General features: G+C 36.9%; 1 protein-coding gene across 1 annotated transcript in view; it reads right to left on the reverse strand.

Annotated features, from left to right (window-relative positions):
- The window catches only part of MGAM2 (maltase-glucoamylase 2 (putative)), a 115,158-nt gene that overhangs the window by 94,130 nt on the left and 3,535 nt on the right, over window positions 1–17,493 (reverse strand). The window contains exons 2-7 of the mRNA XM_031664960.1: window positions 15,796–15,875; window positions 5,488–5,611; window positions 4,937–5,046; window positions 4,480–4,634; window positions 3,016–3,187; window positions 518–617 (exon numbers count right to left, since the gene is read on the reverse strand). Coding sequence (XP_031520820.1) covers window positions 518–617; window positions 3,016–3,187; window positions 4,480–4,634; window positions 4,937–5,046; window positions 5,488–5,611; window positions 15,796–15,875 — 741 coding nt within the window. The remainder of the gene's footprint in view (window positions 1–517; window positions 618–3,015; window positions 3,188–4,479; window positions 4,635–4,936; window positions 5,047–5,487; window positions 5,612–15,795; window positions 15,876–17,493) is intronic.

The raw sequence follows: 17,493 nt of genomic DNA on the forward strand, positions 1-17,493 counted from the left end.
GGTTTTGTGAGTGGCTTCACCCAAAAAACCTTTTAAAAATTTTATTAGATGAGTTTGACTACAACTAAATATTTAAAAATAAGTAAAAATGCTTATTGGAGTACCATTAATCCAGAAGCTGGAGGAGGAAGATTTGGAGGGGGAAAGGGTGGCTGGGCTATGAGAAAGAGCCTACAAAACACAACCTTGTTGCCTACAGGCAGAAAGCACAATTTACACGTTGAAATCTACAGGTATTTTTGGAATGCATCTATCAGTGGATCCTATTTTCTATGGACTATAAGGGGAAACATTGTATCAAAGAAGACCCCTGCAGTGGTTTTAAATGAAAATAATGTCATCTATGACCTGGATTTGTAGACAGGTTAACCTACTTTCAGGTTCCAGTTTCAGCAAAAGTATTGTAGGTTCAAAATGCTTTCTGTTCAACAGTGATCTCACCATAAAAGTAAGTTTTTATAAAAGCAGAATCCTAAAACATATTCCTACCTACAGAAGACAAAAAGATGCTTCCTACCCATGGCATTACTGTTCATCAGAAAAACTCCAAAAGAGGAGCCACTGGCGTCTTCAAGGCACAAGAAGAATGTATGAGCTCCATACAGATTAATCATGTCCTGTCAGCAAAACAGAAGAACAGTAATAGTGTTATATGTTAAGAAAGTTTTCATTCACCCTAAAATAAATTCAAAAGCCATCTATAACATATACTTGGTCAACACTTCATGTAGTATAACATTGTATCAAAAAGGCATTGAAATGATATTATCAACTGGAAAATGAATAAACAGAATACGGTATATCTATACAATAGAATTCCATTCAACAATAATAAAATAATCATACACACTACAACATAAATAAACATTGAAAGTGTTATGCTAAGGGAAAGAAACTGACACAACCATATATTGTATGATTTCATTGATATGAAATATCTAGAAAAGTCAAATCTATAGGGACAGAAAGTAGGTTAGTATTTGGCTCGGGCTGAAGCAAGCTCTGGAGTTTAAGTCTCAAAGGGCAGAAGGGATCCTATTGCGGTGATGCCAAAGTTATAGAACTGGATTATGACGATGCTTGCACAACTCAGTATATGTGCTCAAAGTCATTGAATTGCACACTTAAAACAGATGAATTTTATGGCCTATGCATTATAACTCAATCAAGTTATTTTGTAAACATATTTGCTATGATGTATACCAAAATATTAGCAGAAAGTGATGGTATTATGAGTAATTTTGAATTTTTTATGCCTAGTTGTATTTTCTAATGTTTCTGTAGTTAACATATAATACTTAAGTGGAAAAAAAGCTTAAAACTAATAAAAAGAGAAAGAAAAAATATTTAAATCTGTGACAAAGCTGTGATGAGCACTGATACAAGAAGAGATAATGTGTGTGTGTATGTGTGTGTATGTGTGTGTGTGTGTATAACTCTAAGTGCCTTAAGAATAAAAGAAGTTGAGATCAGAATATGGAGAATGTTTTACAAGCTCCCTGTGTGACAGTATCATCATCTTAGCCACAGCATAAGGCAATAATACTGATAATGGTAAATGCCAGGAGAGGGGGAAAAAAGAATCAACATAATTTGCAAAATTAAGAAGACCAATAAGCCTAGACTAGATGTAAAATTATAGCCAGGAAAACTAATGGCATGACACTTGGATAGCATACAGACAAAATTTTTAAAATACATTTTGAAGAAAGAAAAAAGCAGGAGAAAAAGAAAAGAAAAAAGAAAGGAAGAAAAACAGGAAGGGTAGAAGGCATTACATCTAATTTGTGACTACAATTTAGGAATGTCAGCTATAGAAAGTCAAACGTAGTACAATTCATAGTTTTCAATATTTGCCAGGGTCCTTGACCAAACACTTATTACATGTGTTGGCCATTGCTTTTTTGTCTTTGCTCTGCTCTGCAAGGTCACTCCCTCCATTGTATCAGATGCTGTTAGCTAGGCTACAGGTTAATGTGCTACTTGCTTTGTTCATCTTCTGCCAAATATGAATTGCAAAATGTCAGCTCTCTGTCTCCCTTGCACCATACTTCAGCTTGTGGCTCTTGCACAGATCCAAGAAATATCATCAGCACCACGGAGGCTTCAAGACATGCTCTACAAACCTACGTGACTCAAAGCGTTGTCCATGGAACAATACCTCCTCAAATCCTTTGTTATCAGTCAACCGCAAGACAAGTACAAAAACCAAAAGTCAAAGTTTAGAAATTCTTTCCTAGCAATTGAAAAGGGTAATATTTTTATGTCTGTTCAACTGAAAATTTAGGCTTTTTTGGTATGTCTTTGGATTTTTTATTTCATTTTTTCAGTAATATATTTTAATTGTATTTTACAGAAGTATTGCCCATGCTGGATTTTTTACTTTTTTTTTTTAAAGAAACTAGTCCTTCACTCCAGGTAAGCTGAGAGGCACTAATCTAGAGCAGTCCTTCTCCCACTTTAATATGAATGTGAGTCACCGAGGGGTCTTGTAAAAATGCAGATTTGGATCCAGTGGGTCTGGGCTATGACTTGAGATTCTGCATTTCTAACAACCTCCCAGGTGATGCCAACGCTGACGTCTCTGAAACATACTTTCACTAGCAAACACCTAGAACAGTATGAAAGCTGTCAAGAGACATTTTTAGTCCACTGAGTTCTACTGAGCATGGCTCCTACTGAAGCCCTCATTTCCTCAGTTATTAAACCAATACATAGTAATTTGGCAGAAGTATACTAGGTTCTAATATAATCATGAAATTATATTTCCCATTAAAAATGAAGTTTGTTTAAAAAAATGCTACATTTCAAATTTGCTAGAAAATTTCTAATTTATTTTTTTATTTCCAATATTGCTGTATTCTTGAATTTATAAGTCTCAAGAACAAATATTCCTCAACACTAACACATCTAAAATGATCGAAGTAAGATAGATGTATTCCCGCAGACTACTTTTAGGGAAAGAAGGAGGGTATCCCTTACTGTAGGCGATACTGAGGAGGAAAGGCACCTCACCTTGGTGGGGGTGGCATCCCGGGTGAAGATGGGCCAGGTCTTCCAGGTCATGTTGTGGCGGTACTGCTGGTGCACATGTTCTCCCAGCCCATACACATTGGCACTGGGTAGTCGGAAAGACAGTTGCAGGTACTGCTGGGCAAACTGGAGGGGCCCGATGCTAGTGTCCAACCTGGGCCGTAGGGTAAGTAGAGCAAGCATCACCAAAAAACACTCTTTCCTCTGCTAGAAAGCTATCTTTCCTTTCCACATACACTTAGACCTCTGTTGTTTCATGTGTTATCAATTTTCACACTACCTTTGAAGGCCTTTCTAGGGCACCTCTGGTTCTTTGATTCGAGAGGAAGACGGCATTAGTGGCAGGATGCCAGGAGCTCAGGTTGGACAATTGGGGAAAGAGAGCAGAGTTGACTTCATATTTAATGTGCATCTACTACATTCCAGGCACCACTCTGGGTGTTTTATAAACAACGTCTCATTACCCCTAGCAAAAGTGGATATTTTGAGTCCCTTTTTTTGGTCAAGGAAACTGATACTGTTAAGAAGAGGTATTTTGTCTGATATATAACACAGTTGACTTACTGGTACCAGGATGTGAGTACTGGTTTTACTGACACTAATACTTCTATTTACTCCATACAGTTTGTGAATTAAGCTCAAATTGTTGGTCACTGCTTGATAGCAAAATTCACAGTGAATAATAATTTAAAATAATAGACAATGAAGTTTGAGTTCCAGTATGAATAATAATTTAAAACAATAAAATCCCCTATTTTACAACCTATGTAAGCCAGAAGTATATTTCTGTGTATATATAAATATATTATATTATACAAATAGATAAATATATTAAATATACTACATATTTAAATATATAAATATATATTATTGAATTTTATATAAATATTTAGATAAATAAAAATATATTATGCGAAATATATATTTATATTCAATATATTGATGTATATTAACATATATTAAATATTTATATTAAATATAAATTAATGTTTATTAAATACATTCTAATACATTAAATATTTACATTAAATCTAAATTAATGTATATTAAATATATATTAAACATTTATATTTAATATAAACATATAAATATGTGTAAATATATTCAATGTATAAATATGACATATTTGTATATTAAATACATATGTTATATATTATATTTAAAATATATTAATTTATATATATTTATATATGATTTAAATATATCTATATATTGTATATAATTATATAATTTAGCAAGCATTTTAGTATTACGTTTTAGTATTCTGTTTTAGGAGCATGATAGGCTAACACTGTTATTTTACAGCAAACTCTTTGACATTTTTCTGATATTCAAACATTTTCTCTAGTTGTACTTAAATATTTAACTGCCCACCCACAGTAAATCAGAATGAGTAATATCAGAACTGTGTGTTCAAAGATGCACCAAGAGGGTTGAAAAGCTCACAAGACTCTTCTGTTGCTTGTCCTCATTATTTTGATGCTGAAAGGTTTATCAGTAACCTCCACATAATAGGTCAAATTGGAGGCATCAGCAGTCCCATCAACCAGCCTAATATTTTCATGGGAAACTTCATAGCGTATGTTATTATAGTCAGTGATCTGTCAAAATAAAAACAGAAGGGACAACTGGAGATAAGACCACTTCCTTGTAGACAGAGCTATAAAAGACGTTCCATCTCAAATAGCACCCCATGAGAATAGCTTCTAATTCTTGACATTGTGGCTCCTGATTTGTGAAATCACCCAATTACGTGTGCCCCATCAAATAAAAATTAGCCTGCCCATCCCATCCAGAGATTCCTGCAGAGAGGAAGAGAAGTACCTTCTGCTTCCACACTTCAAGCCCAATGTGGACACACTGCTTTCTTCAAAATGTATTTAGCAGTCACTCCCAAACCAACCTTAAAATGAAACCGATTGGATGTCTGATATTCAGCTGTGAAAAGGGTGGTGGCGACATCATTTCCAAACAGAGATGGGGACGGCAACCTTTTCAACTGGGCAGTAAATCCTATGGGTGGCAAGATAGGGGGAGAGAAAGAGAAGGAGACTAACTTTTAGGGGTTTTTGTTTGTTTGTTTTTATTTTGAGATGGAGTCTTGCCCTGTAGCCCAGGCTGGAGTGTAAGGTGTGATCTTGGCTCACTGCAACGTCCACCTCCCAGGTTCAAACGATTCTCCTGCCTCTGCCTCCCGAGTAGCTGGAATTACAGTCACCTGCCACCATGCTCAGCTAATTTTTGTATTTTTAGTAGAGATGGGGTTTCATCACATTGATGGGCTGGTCTTGAACTCCTGACCTCATGATCCACCTGCGTCGGCCTCTCAAAGTGCTTGGATTACAGGCGTGAGCCACCGTGCCCGCCTGACTTTTACCTTTTATTTTACTTTGCAGTTGATGTATCTGGGCCATAAGGAGTTGTTCCCAGGCACAACATCAGGGCAGTGCTCACCTGTGCTTGTATTTGTATGGCCATTGCTGGCTTCATAGCCCCAGTTACAGGGGAAGAAGCACCTAGGGACATTGGCATCCTCCACAGGTGACCAGCAGCACTTATATTGCCATCTGCAGATATCCTGTAACAATGACACAGAGTTAGCAGTATATAAACTGAGGGAAGGAAAGTATTACCTGTCTATTTATTTATAATCCATTTTATTCCAAGGAGAATTTAAGATAGGTTATAATTATATTCACTAATTTATTTGTTCTTTATTTATTCATGCATCTATCCAACTGTCCAATATATGTTTATTATCTACCAGACATGGAACTGATAATACAGATAAACAAGACAGAGCCTGTGCCCTCAGCAAACTTACTGTCTAGTGGCAAATCCATACAATTAGAAAAGCAATTACATACAGCATGATGATATGAGGTCTCCACCAAGTGTGTCCAGGAGCTGAGGGAACACACGGTCACTGTACCCAGCCTAGTAGGGTTGGAGTGGGGTAGGGAGAGCTTCCAGGTAAGTGAAAGGTAAGTGAAAGGTAAGTCCCGTCATGAAGCACTAGGGGAGGTTAGACAGAGCAACAGTATTCCCAGCGGAGAAGGCAGCAATGCATGACAGACTCAGAAAAACCACACATTTCTTGTGCTGAAAACATTGAGTATGAGAATGAAGCTGGAAATCACATAGTATTTTTATCAGGAGTGGGTTGGAAACCAGACCAAGAAGTTTGGACTTTCCCATGAGAAAGAGTCATGCAAGTGGCTAACAACACAGCAAAAAAAGAAATGCATTTCCAAAAAGTAAGCAAAGGGAAGCTAAGAAAATTAGAGATGATTAAAATAAAACTAGGACAGAGGGCAATATAGAAATTCACAATGTCTCTACTATGTCCAAGGCAAAAACAAATCACATGTGGTTCTTTCTCAGAGTGGCTTGATTATAAATATTTTTTGGTGTTATTTAGCAAGATTTATTTTGTAAAGGTCTTATAATTTTCACATTAATTTACATAAAATTATTTTGTTATGATAAATAAAACAAATGGCAACTGAGACCAATGTGTTAGAATAAACATAGGCATTCACCTTCCTCACCTAACTAAACTTACATGAAATGACAGAAGTGATTTTAAGAAAAAAATTACAAATCTGTTTATAACACAGCAAAATAAAATGCAGTGTGGCAATTCAGAAATTCAATTACAATTGAATTTCTTTCTTTCTTTTTTTTTTTTTTTGGAGACAGTTTCATTCTTGTTGCCCAGTCTGGAGTGCAATGGTGCAGTCTCGACTCACTGCAATCTTCACCTCCTGAGTTCAAGTGATTCTACTGCCTCAGTCTCACAAGTAGCTGGGATTACAGGCTTCCACCACCACACCTGGCTAAGTTTTGTATTTTTAGTAGAGACAGGGTTTCACCATGTTGGCCAGGCTAGTCTTGAACTCCTGACTTCAGGTGATCCACCCACCTCAGCCTCCCAAAGTGCTGGGATTACCGACATGAGTCATTGTGCCTGGCCTACAATTGAATTTCAGTTATAATTACAACTACAATTGAAGTTCCATTACAATTCAAGGTGAGATTTAGGTGGGGACACAGAGTCAAATCATGTCATTCTGCACCTGGCCCCTCTCAGATCTCATGTCCTCACATTTCAAAACATAATCATGCCCTTCCAATAGTCCCTTAAAGTTTTAACTCATTCCAGTGTTAATCCAAAACTACAAGTACAAATTCTTATCTGAGACAAGGCAAGTCTCTTTAGCCTATGAGCCTGTACAATCAAAAGCAATCACTTTCTTCCTAGATACAATGGGGTACAGGCATTGGGTAAATATACCCATTCCAAATGGAGAAATTGATCAAAATGAAGGGGTTACAGGCCCCATGCAAGTCTGAAATCCAACACGGCAGTCAAAGCCTAAAACTCTGAAATAATCTCCTTTGACTCCATTTCTCACATCCAGGTCATGCTGATGTGAGAGGTGGGCTCCCACAGCCTTGAGCAGCTCTGTGTCCGTGGCTCTGCAGGTACAGCCACCTTCCTGGCTGCTTTCATGAGCTGGCATTGAGTGTCTGTGGCTTTTCCAGGCACACACTGCAAGCTGTCAGTGGACCTACCATTCTGGGAGTTGGAGGACAGTGGCTCTCTTCTCACAACTTCACTAGGCTGAGCCCCAGTGGAGACTCTGTGTGGGGACTCTGACCCCACATTTCCCTTCCACACTGCCCTAGCAGAGGATCTCCATAAGGATTCTACCCATGCAGAAAACTTGTGCCTGGACATCCAGGCATTTCCACACATCCTCTGAAATCTAGGTAGAGGTTCCTATACCTCGATTCTTGACTTCTGTGCACCCACGGGCTCAATACCATGTAGAAGCAGCCAAGACGTGGGGCTTACACACTCTGAAGCCACGGCCTGAGCTGCACCTTGGCCCCTTTTAGCCATGGCTGGAGCTGCTGGGACACAGAACACCAAGTCCCTAGGCTGCACACAGCAGGGGGATCCTGGGCCCAGCCCATGAAACCATTTTTCCCTCCTGAGCCTCCTTGCCTGTGATGGGAGGAGCTGCTGTGAAGACCTCTGACATGCCCTAGAGACATTTCCCCATTGTCTTGGCAATTAATATTTGGCTCCTTGTTACTTATGCAAATTTCTGTAGCTGGCTTGAATTTCTCCTCAGAAAATAGGCTTTTCTTTTCTATTGCATCATCAGGCTGCACATTTTCTGAACTTTTATGCTCTGCTTTCCTTTTAAACATAAGTTCCAATTCCAAACCATATCTTTGTGAATACATAAGCTGAATGCCTTTAATAGCACCCAAGTTACCTCTTAAACACTTTGCTGCTTAGAAATTTCTTCTGCCAGATACCCTAAATCATCTCTCTCAAGTTCAAAGTTCCACAGATCTCTAGGGCAGAGGTGAAATGCCACCAGTCTCTTTGATAAAACATAGCAAGAATCACCTTTATTCTAGTTCCCAACAAGTTCTTCATCTCCATCTGAGACAAGCAGCATTTGGTCAAAGTCATTCAACAAGTCTCAAGGAAGTTCCAAACTTTCCCACATCTTCCTGTCTTCTTCTGAGCCCTTCAAACTGTTCCAACCTCAGTTTGTTACCCAATTCCAAAGTCGCTTCCACATTTTCAGGTATCTTTACAGCAACACCCCACTACCTGGTACCAATTTACTGTATTAGTCAGTTCTCATGCTGCTAATAAAGACATTCCCAAGACTGTGTAATTTATAAAGGAAAGACATTTAATGGACTCACAGTTCCAAATGGCTGGGGAGGCCTCACAATCATGGTGGAAGATGAAGGAAGTACAATGGGATGTCTTACATGGTGGCAGGCAAGAGAGCTTGTGCAGGGGAAGTCCCCTTTATAAAACCATCAGATCTCATGAGCCTTATTCACTACCATAAGAACAGTATGGGGGAAACCGCCCCACAATTCAATTATCTCCACCTGGTCCCTTGACACATTGGGAGTATTAAAATTCAAGGTGAGATTTGGGTGGGGACACAGAGTCAAACCATCATTTCCATTTAAAAAAAAACAATGAGGAATGTGTAATGTTAAGATTTAGAACAACAAGATTTAAAGCTCCTTAATATTTGAACTGAATTACAAAAGAAAACAATGAAAGAGAAGTGTTATGAAAAAACTTTAAAAATCAAATTTCAAATATCCCAGAAAATAATATAAAAAAAATAAAGAAACGGAAAATATGAAAGAAAGAGTAGGTGAAGTGACTGACAGACTCAGACAGCAGCACTCAACTAAGAGCATTCCAGAAGGAGAAAGAAGACAGATGAGGGAAAGAAAAGCAAATCAAATGTCATGGATCATGAACAACTCAATGTACAACCCAAGACACTAGAAAAGTACAAAATAAACCCACAAAAAGTGCGTAAGATAATAAAAACAAAAGCGGTAATTATAAACTAGAATGTTCTGGTAACAAGCTGAAAAAGGGCAGTCCAAATAAACAAGTAAACAAAAACATATAGGCCCATTTCACTTAAAAAACATAGATGTGCAAAATATCAATAAAATATTAGCAATTTGAATTCATTCATATATTAAAAGAATTAATACACAATATATGAATAGGTCTTATTAAGCAAAAGTTAGAATGGTTCCAAATTAAGAAATATTTTAATGTAATTCACGACACTGACAAAAGAAAATCATATGGTAATCTCAATGGAAGCAATCTATTTTAAAAATATAATGTGGTAAATTTAAATGCCTTAAATTTAAAAAGCAAGTTGGAAAACTGTATAGTATAATCAAATTTTTGTTAAAACAAAACAAATATATAGATGCAAAAGCTTATAAAGATCAAGAGAAGGATATACACTAAGCTATTGATTTGATTCTGGGTGATTCTGGGGGGGTAATTTGGAGATAGGAAGCTTTCTCATTTTATTCTCTACATAACTATAATGTCTGAATCTTTCCTGTTAAAGGACTGTGTTCAGTGTAGATTGTGACACCAAAAATGAGAATATATCACAACACTACTCATTCGAAAAAGGCATAGTGCTGACAAGTATTTTAGATGCTAACATCTGATGTCATTTTCCTGAAAAGCCACAATGTAAATATAACTTAAGTCAGTGCTTCACACTTATTATAAACAAAGTAATTACATTATAACCATACAATCTTTGTAAATGTACTTATTAATTCTCCATAGATCTAATTGACATTCCTGTCTCAGTCTCTCTCTTCAGATAATAAAAAGGGCTGGAGGGATCAGTGAAGAAAGAATTTGGGGGTCCGGATGGCCTGTGGATAGTTGATTTTCCTAAGGCAGATATTAAGTACCTCTGCTCCCTCTGAAACTGGGGTCAGTGTAATTTAAAAGGTCAGTTCCATTGTCATAAATTGTTTCAAAGTCCACAGACCTCTATAAAAAGCAATAAACATTTAGGTAAGCGGTCTGCCCTAACACCCCTACTTCAGTTTTCAACCGTTACCAATATCCCAGACACCAAAGGTCAAACCCCAGAGGCAATTACTACTCAATCTTTCTGTCCCCGCATATCTTCCACACGGATTTAGAATGGAGACAGGGAGACTTGTGAGTCTCCACTATAGTCCAGGCATGAGTTACAGTAACACAGACGCTAATGAACTGATGCCTGGGATATAGCAGTTGATTCACAACAAATCTCCCTGTCTCTGTTCTTTCTGTCACACCAAACTTGAGTATTCTTCAGTTATCTTCCAAATAGATGTTATGTCATTTTTCATTAGAAATTGTTAATTAATATAATTTAAAAATTAACAATTAACTTGGAAATTATCTAGTACAACTTCCATTTGATGCAGGGATTTCTTCAATAGAGTCTCTGATAGATGCTTAAAATCTGTAAATGATATGTAACCAACTTCTTCCAAAACCAGGAAATTCCATTTCTATAATTAGTATTTTATTGCAATGTTATTTATTAGGTTTAGTTAAAATCAGTCTCCAGGAAGTTCCATTTTCTAAAACCTACTATAGCTGCATGTTGCCTTTCAGATAAACTGTCTCAAACTATATTGACAATTTAGAAAGAAAAGAGAATTTTGTAACCTATGAGTTAAAAGACATGGAAGAAAATGGAATGTACATTGGAAAAAACTTCCAACTGTTATTATTTGCAGGTAACATTATCATATCAGAAAAAGCAAACGTCTACAAACTAGGACAATTAATAGGTAAATTTAAGATTTCTGGTTACAAGATCAGTATTCAAAAATCAATTTTAAATCTATATATCAACAACAGAGAAACAGAAAATTAAAATTTAAGAATAAGACTTGAATAGAATCAAATAGAAAAAAAGTAGCAAAAACATGTGCAAAAGCTCTCTATCAAAAATTTCAAAACTAAAATCTCAGTGCATAGAAAGATAAATACCATGTTTAGGAATTGAAATATTCACCCTTGTAAAGATGGTAATTTTCCCAAATTTAACCTGTAAATTTTATGCAATCACAATAAAATTTCTAGTAAGTTTTGTGAGAAAACTGGCAGGCTGGTATGAGAGACACTAAAATTAAAATGTATTCAGAAACCTAAAGGGCAAAGAATAAGCTAGGCAATCTTGAGGAAAAGTAAGAATGATTTGGAGGACTTCTATAACCATACATTAAGACCTATCATAAAGCAATAGTAATTAAGGCAGTACAGTATTGGCAAAAGAACAAACTAATAACTCAACGAAATGCATTCCAGAAGCAGATCCATACCTATAAAGACATAATTTACAGTAAAGTTGCCACTAAAATGCAGAGGGAAAAAGATCGTCAGTTCAATAAGTGGTGACAGATCGATTAAAAATTCAAGAAAAAAAATGTTTCTGGGCCAGGTGCAGTGGCTCGCAGCACTTTGGGAGGCTGAGGTGAGCGAATCACAAGGTCAGGAGTTCGAGACCAGCCTTACCAAAATGGTGAAACCCCCATCTCTACTAAAAATACAAAAAATTAGCTGGACATGATGACTGGTGCTTGTAATCCCAGCTACTCAGGAAGCTGAGGTGGGAGAATCACTTGAACCTGGGAGTGGAGGTTGCAGTGAGCCGAGATCGCGCCACTGCACTCCAGCCTGTAGACAGCAAGACTCCATCTCACACAAAAACAAAAGTGTCTGAACTCTTTACTGATACCATATACAAAAATCAGTACTATATTCATAAAAGATCTAAATTTGAAAGATAAAACAATAATGCTTTTAAGGGAAAGATAGTAATATATTTTTCTGACCTGAGAGTAGGCAAGAATTACTAAATAGAATATGAAATGAATCAACCACTGAAAAAGTGATAAAGTGAACTATTTTAAAATTATGAACTATTTGTCATCAACAGTGGCCATTAAGAGAGTTAAAAGACAAATAATAGACTAAGATATATGTCTAACAAAGGATTTGTATCCAGAATACATAAATAACTACTACAAAGCAAGAAAAAAGATGAACAGTTTAGTAGAAAAAAAAGGCAAAAAATTAAAAATACATTTCATAAATATGATTACCAACTAGCCAATAAGCATTTCTAAAGATATTTAACTTTATTAGTCAAGAGAAACATGAAAATTAAAACCATAGAATGGTTAAATTGAAAAAGGAGAAAACACCAAGCGTTGATTAGGATGTAGAGCAAATGAACTCCTATATACTACTAAAAGAAATGCAAATTGATACAAATACTTTGAAAAATGATGTTGCAGTGTCAGTTAAAGTTTAACATGTACATATCCTATAGACTGGAGGTTCCGTCCTTAGGTATAGAGCCAATAAAAATTCTTCCAACTGTTCACCCAAAGACACCCAAAAATTTGATGTAAATTTTTTTGAGTCGTGCTGTTCATAGCAGCATGACTCAAAAAAAACTCTAGATGAAAACTCACAAATGACTATCAAGAATAGGGTGGATACAGCAAAAAAAAAAAAAAAAAAAATATATATATATATATATACACACACACACACACACACACACACCTAACAACCTAACAATAGGCTAAATCTCATAAAATTAATTTTAATTTTGAGGTCGGGCACAGTGGCTCACCCCTGTCATTCTAGCACTTTGGGAGGCCAAAGCGGGTGGATCACAAGGTCAAGAGACCATTCTGGCCAATAAGGTGAAACCCCATCTCTACTAAAAATACAAAAATTAGTTGAGCATGGTGGTGCATGCCTGTAGTCCCAGCTACTCAGAAGGCTGAGGCAGGAGAATCGCTTGAACCGGGGAGGTAGAGGTTGCAGTGAGCCAAGATCGCACCAGTGCACTCCAGTCTGGCGACTGAGTGAGATTCCGTCCAAAAAAAAAAAAAAAAAAAAGACATATTTAATAGATTGAAGTTTACAAATTTGAAAATATGGATGAAGTGGACACCATCCTACTATATGCCAAGAGAAGAATGGTTAAACTATGGCATACTCATATAATGGAATATCACTCAATGATACAAGGAATTATCTAATATTTGCAACAATAAAGATGAATCTCAAAAATGTGCTGAATGAAAGAGGCTTTACACTACACTGTATGATTCCATTCATATGAAGTTCTGCAACAAGCAAAACTAAACTAACGTGGAGATAAATCATCAGTGATTACCTGTTAAGGGGTACAAATCGGAATAACTATTGGGAAATGTCGTAAGATAACTTTCTGTAGTGATGGTAACATTCTGTATCTTTGGGTATAGAATGGTTTAGCTTACACATGTATAGACATTTGCCATAATTCAACAAATGTGCACCAAAGAATTGTGCAAAATGTATTAATAACAACTCTTTGTATGTGCGTTGTATATAAGTGTAATATCTGAAGATAAATAACTATAATCAAACTTTGGACTGTAGCTAATAATATACATGGTGAGAAATTTATGAAAAAGTGAACTGGTTTCTAGAACTTACTTTCAAATGCATAGAAATCAGATAGTTTAACAGATGAATGAAGTGTGGGATAAGTGATAAACATGAGAAAGCAAAGTAAAATACTAATGGTGAAATTTAAGTGGTAGGCAATGGGTATTATTGTAAACTTATTTCAGTCTTTCCATATGTTTGAAAAGTTCAATACAAAATTGTTGGAAAAAATCCATTTTCCATTTCTTTTTAAAAAAAGTTAAAGTAAGAATATAAAGGTGGTTGCTAATATATATCAATAAAACAATTCTCTTAAGCCAGTAGCTAACTTTGTGCTTGATACTTTGACCACGAATTTCCATTAAAGTCAAGCACAAAATAAGATTTGCCAACCATCATCACTTTAATTATATTATTCTGCAAGAAATAGACAATACAATTAGACATATGAATGTATAAGATAATATTAATACAAAGAAAAATTATCCTTATTTTAGTATAATGTAATTCTATACTTAATATCCAGAGAAGGGACTACAAAAACATTTTTTATAAACAATAGGAGATTTAACTTGATCAATTATATAATCAATAGAAATAAATATACTGTATAAACATAATATAAAGTAAAAATAATAAATATAAAGTAATAGCAAGAAAAGAAGTATTATAATAAAAGAAGCACGACTTACAAAATATAATGGATTATATTTACAATAGAAACCAAGGATGTGAAATACCTAGGGAAAACATCATAATTCATATGCAACAAAACATATAAGAGAAACACAAAACTCAGTTAAGAAATATATGTACACATGGGTCGGGCGTGGTGGCTCACACCTGTAAGCCCAGCATTTTGGGTGGCCGAGGCGGTGGATCACCTGTGGTCAGGAGTTCGAGGCCAGCCTGGCCAACACGGTGAAACCCCGTTTCTACTAAAAATACAAAAATTAGCTGGGCGTGGCGGTAGGCGCCTGTAATCCCAGCTACTCAGGAGGCTGAGGCACAAGAATTGCTTGAACCTGGGAGGCAGAGGTTGCAGTGAGCCAAGATCCGTGCCACTGCACTCCAGCCTGGTGACAGAGTGAGACTCTGTCTCAAAAAAAAGAAAAGAAAGAATTATATGTATATATGAAAAGAACTGAAATGGAGATACTTTTTAAGTTTTTATAACAAGAAGATTCAAATCTATCAAAATGTCAATATTGTTTAAAATTTAACTGAAATTCAATACTGTCCTAATTAATATCTCAAGAAGATATTTAATTTAGAATATGGGGCAAATAAATAAAATTTAAATATATAAATACATACAACCTTTATGAAAAAGTCCCAAGCCACAACTAATCAGCGTTCAAGTAGCTGATATTTTATGGAAGCTACTCAGGGAGAAAACCTGTGTTCTTTAGTACATATTCACTGGGACCTCTATTGCCAGTAACATAATTCCAGAGGGCGCTTGTTGTAGCAAGTTGCCTGAGTTCTGTAAGTGACTCAACCAGTGACTCAGGTAAATGCTAATCTATTTTCTATCACTATGGATTTCTCTATTTGCATGTGCTTAATGGCCTCTATTCTCAAAGAATACATAGTCTAGCCCACAAACTTTTAACCTTTCTACCACAATCCTTGGAATCACATGTAAGGTACATTTAGTAGCACCTGTAATCTCCGTCCACTTTGGACTTTATAATCCACAGGTTAACATTCTTGTTAGCTTTTCCTACTCTTCCTTTTTCTCAACACTGCTTCCCTCACGATCTTAATATTGTTATTTTAATAAGGTAAGAAAGAAAGAACTCCAAACAAATCGGAGACCCAGAAGCCATGCCACCCCCGCCCTTTCCCCACTTCACATATTCATCTCTTTTCAATAACACCCCGTAGGCCACCAAAAGCGATCTTATTTCTCTGACCTCGGTCACCTCCTGGTCAGGTATGCAGTCTATCCTTTCCGAGTGGGGAATATCCGGGCACTCTGGAGTAAATGAAGTATCTGCATAGGAATTAAAGGATAAAGTTGAAAATGTGTAGTGTAATCACAGCTCCAGGAAGGAAGCCAGCAAAGTTACAGACTTTCAGTCAATTCTCCACACAACAGATCACCAGTAGCTGGTATCTACATTTGCATACAATGTTTAACACTTCTCCAAGCTGGTATCTATATTTGCATATGACGTTTAACACTTCTCCAAGGTTAAACACGTTTATTTCTACTTTGTTTGCTTTTTATACAGATACAATTTATATACCATAAAATTCATCCTCTGAAAGTATATGTCAATGGTTTTTAGTTAAGAAGTTGTGCCGGGCGCGGTGGCTCAAGCCTGTAATCCCAGCACTTTGGGAGGCCGAGACGGGCGGATCACGAGGTCAGGAGATCGAGACCATCCTGGCTAACATGGTGAAACCCTGTCTCTACTAAAAAATACAAAAAACTAGCCGGGCGCGGTGGCGGGCGCCTGTAGTCCCAGCTACTCGGAAGGCTGAGGCAGGAGAATGGCGTGAACCCGGGAGGCGGAGCTTGCAGTGAGCAGAGATCCGGCCACTGCACTCCAGCCTGGGCGGCAGAGCGAGACTCCGTCTCAAAAAAATGACCACTATGGAATTCCAGAACAATTTCATCACCCCAAAAAGAAATGACATTCCCATGTTCTCCCAGTTCCTCCCAGTCCCTGGTAAACACTCATCTATTTTCTATCACTATGGATTTGCCTATTCTGAACATTTCCTATAAAAAGACTTTTTCTTTAGTCTTTAAAATTTTTTCTTTAAAATTTGTGGCCTTTTGTGTCTGGCTCCTTTCACCTGGTCTACGGTTTTGCAGGTTAATCCATGTTGTAGTATGTATCAGTGCTTCATTGCTTTTAATGGCTGAATCACATTTTGTGTGTGTGGATATACCACATTTTGTTTATCTATCCATCGGTTCATGTACATTTGGGTTGTTTCTACTTTTTGAGCATTATACATAATTCTGCCGTGAGCATTCAAAAGTTTTTCTGTGAACTATGTTTTCAGGTCTCTTGGTTATATATCTAGAAGTGGAATTGTTAGGTCATGTGGTTAACTCTATCTTTAGCTTTCCGAGGAACTGACTAAGTTTTCCAAAGTAACCACACCATTTTGCATTCCCATTAGCCATGTAGAACAATTCCAGTTTCTCTGTGACCTCAGCAACACTTGTTTTTATCTGGTTTTTTTTTTTTTTTTTTTTTTTTTTTTGAGACGGAGTCTCGCTCTGTCGCCCAGGCTGGAGTGCAGTGGCGCGATCTCGGCTCACTGCAAGCTCCGCCTCCCGGGTTCACGCCATTCTCCTGCCTCAGCCTCCCGAGTAGCTGGGACCACAGGCGCCCGCCACCTCGCCCGGCTAGTTTTTTGTATTTTTTTTTAGTAGAGACGGGGTTTCACCGTGTTCGCCAGGATGGTCTCGATCTCCTGACCTCGTGATCCACCCGTCTCGGCCTCCCAAAGTGCTGGGATTACAGGCTTGAGCCACCGCGCCCGGCCTTATCTGTTTTTAATTATAGTCATCCTAGTGGGTGTGAAAGCGATATGTTACTGTTTTGACTTGCGCTTCCCAAATAACCGATGATGTTGAATATACTTCCATG

Source organism: Papio anubis, chromosome 4, assembly GCF_008728515.1.
Source record: "Papio anubis isolate 15944 chromosome 4, Panubis1.0, whole genome shotgun sequence".
Classification (NCBI taxonomy): domain Eukaryota; kingdom Metazoa; phylum Chordata; class Mammalia; order Primates; family Cercopithecidae; genus Papio; species Papio anubis.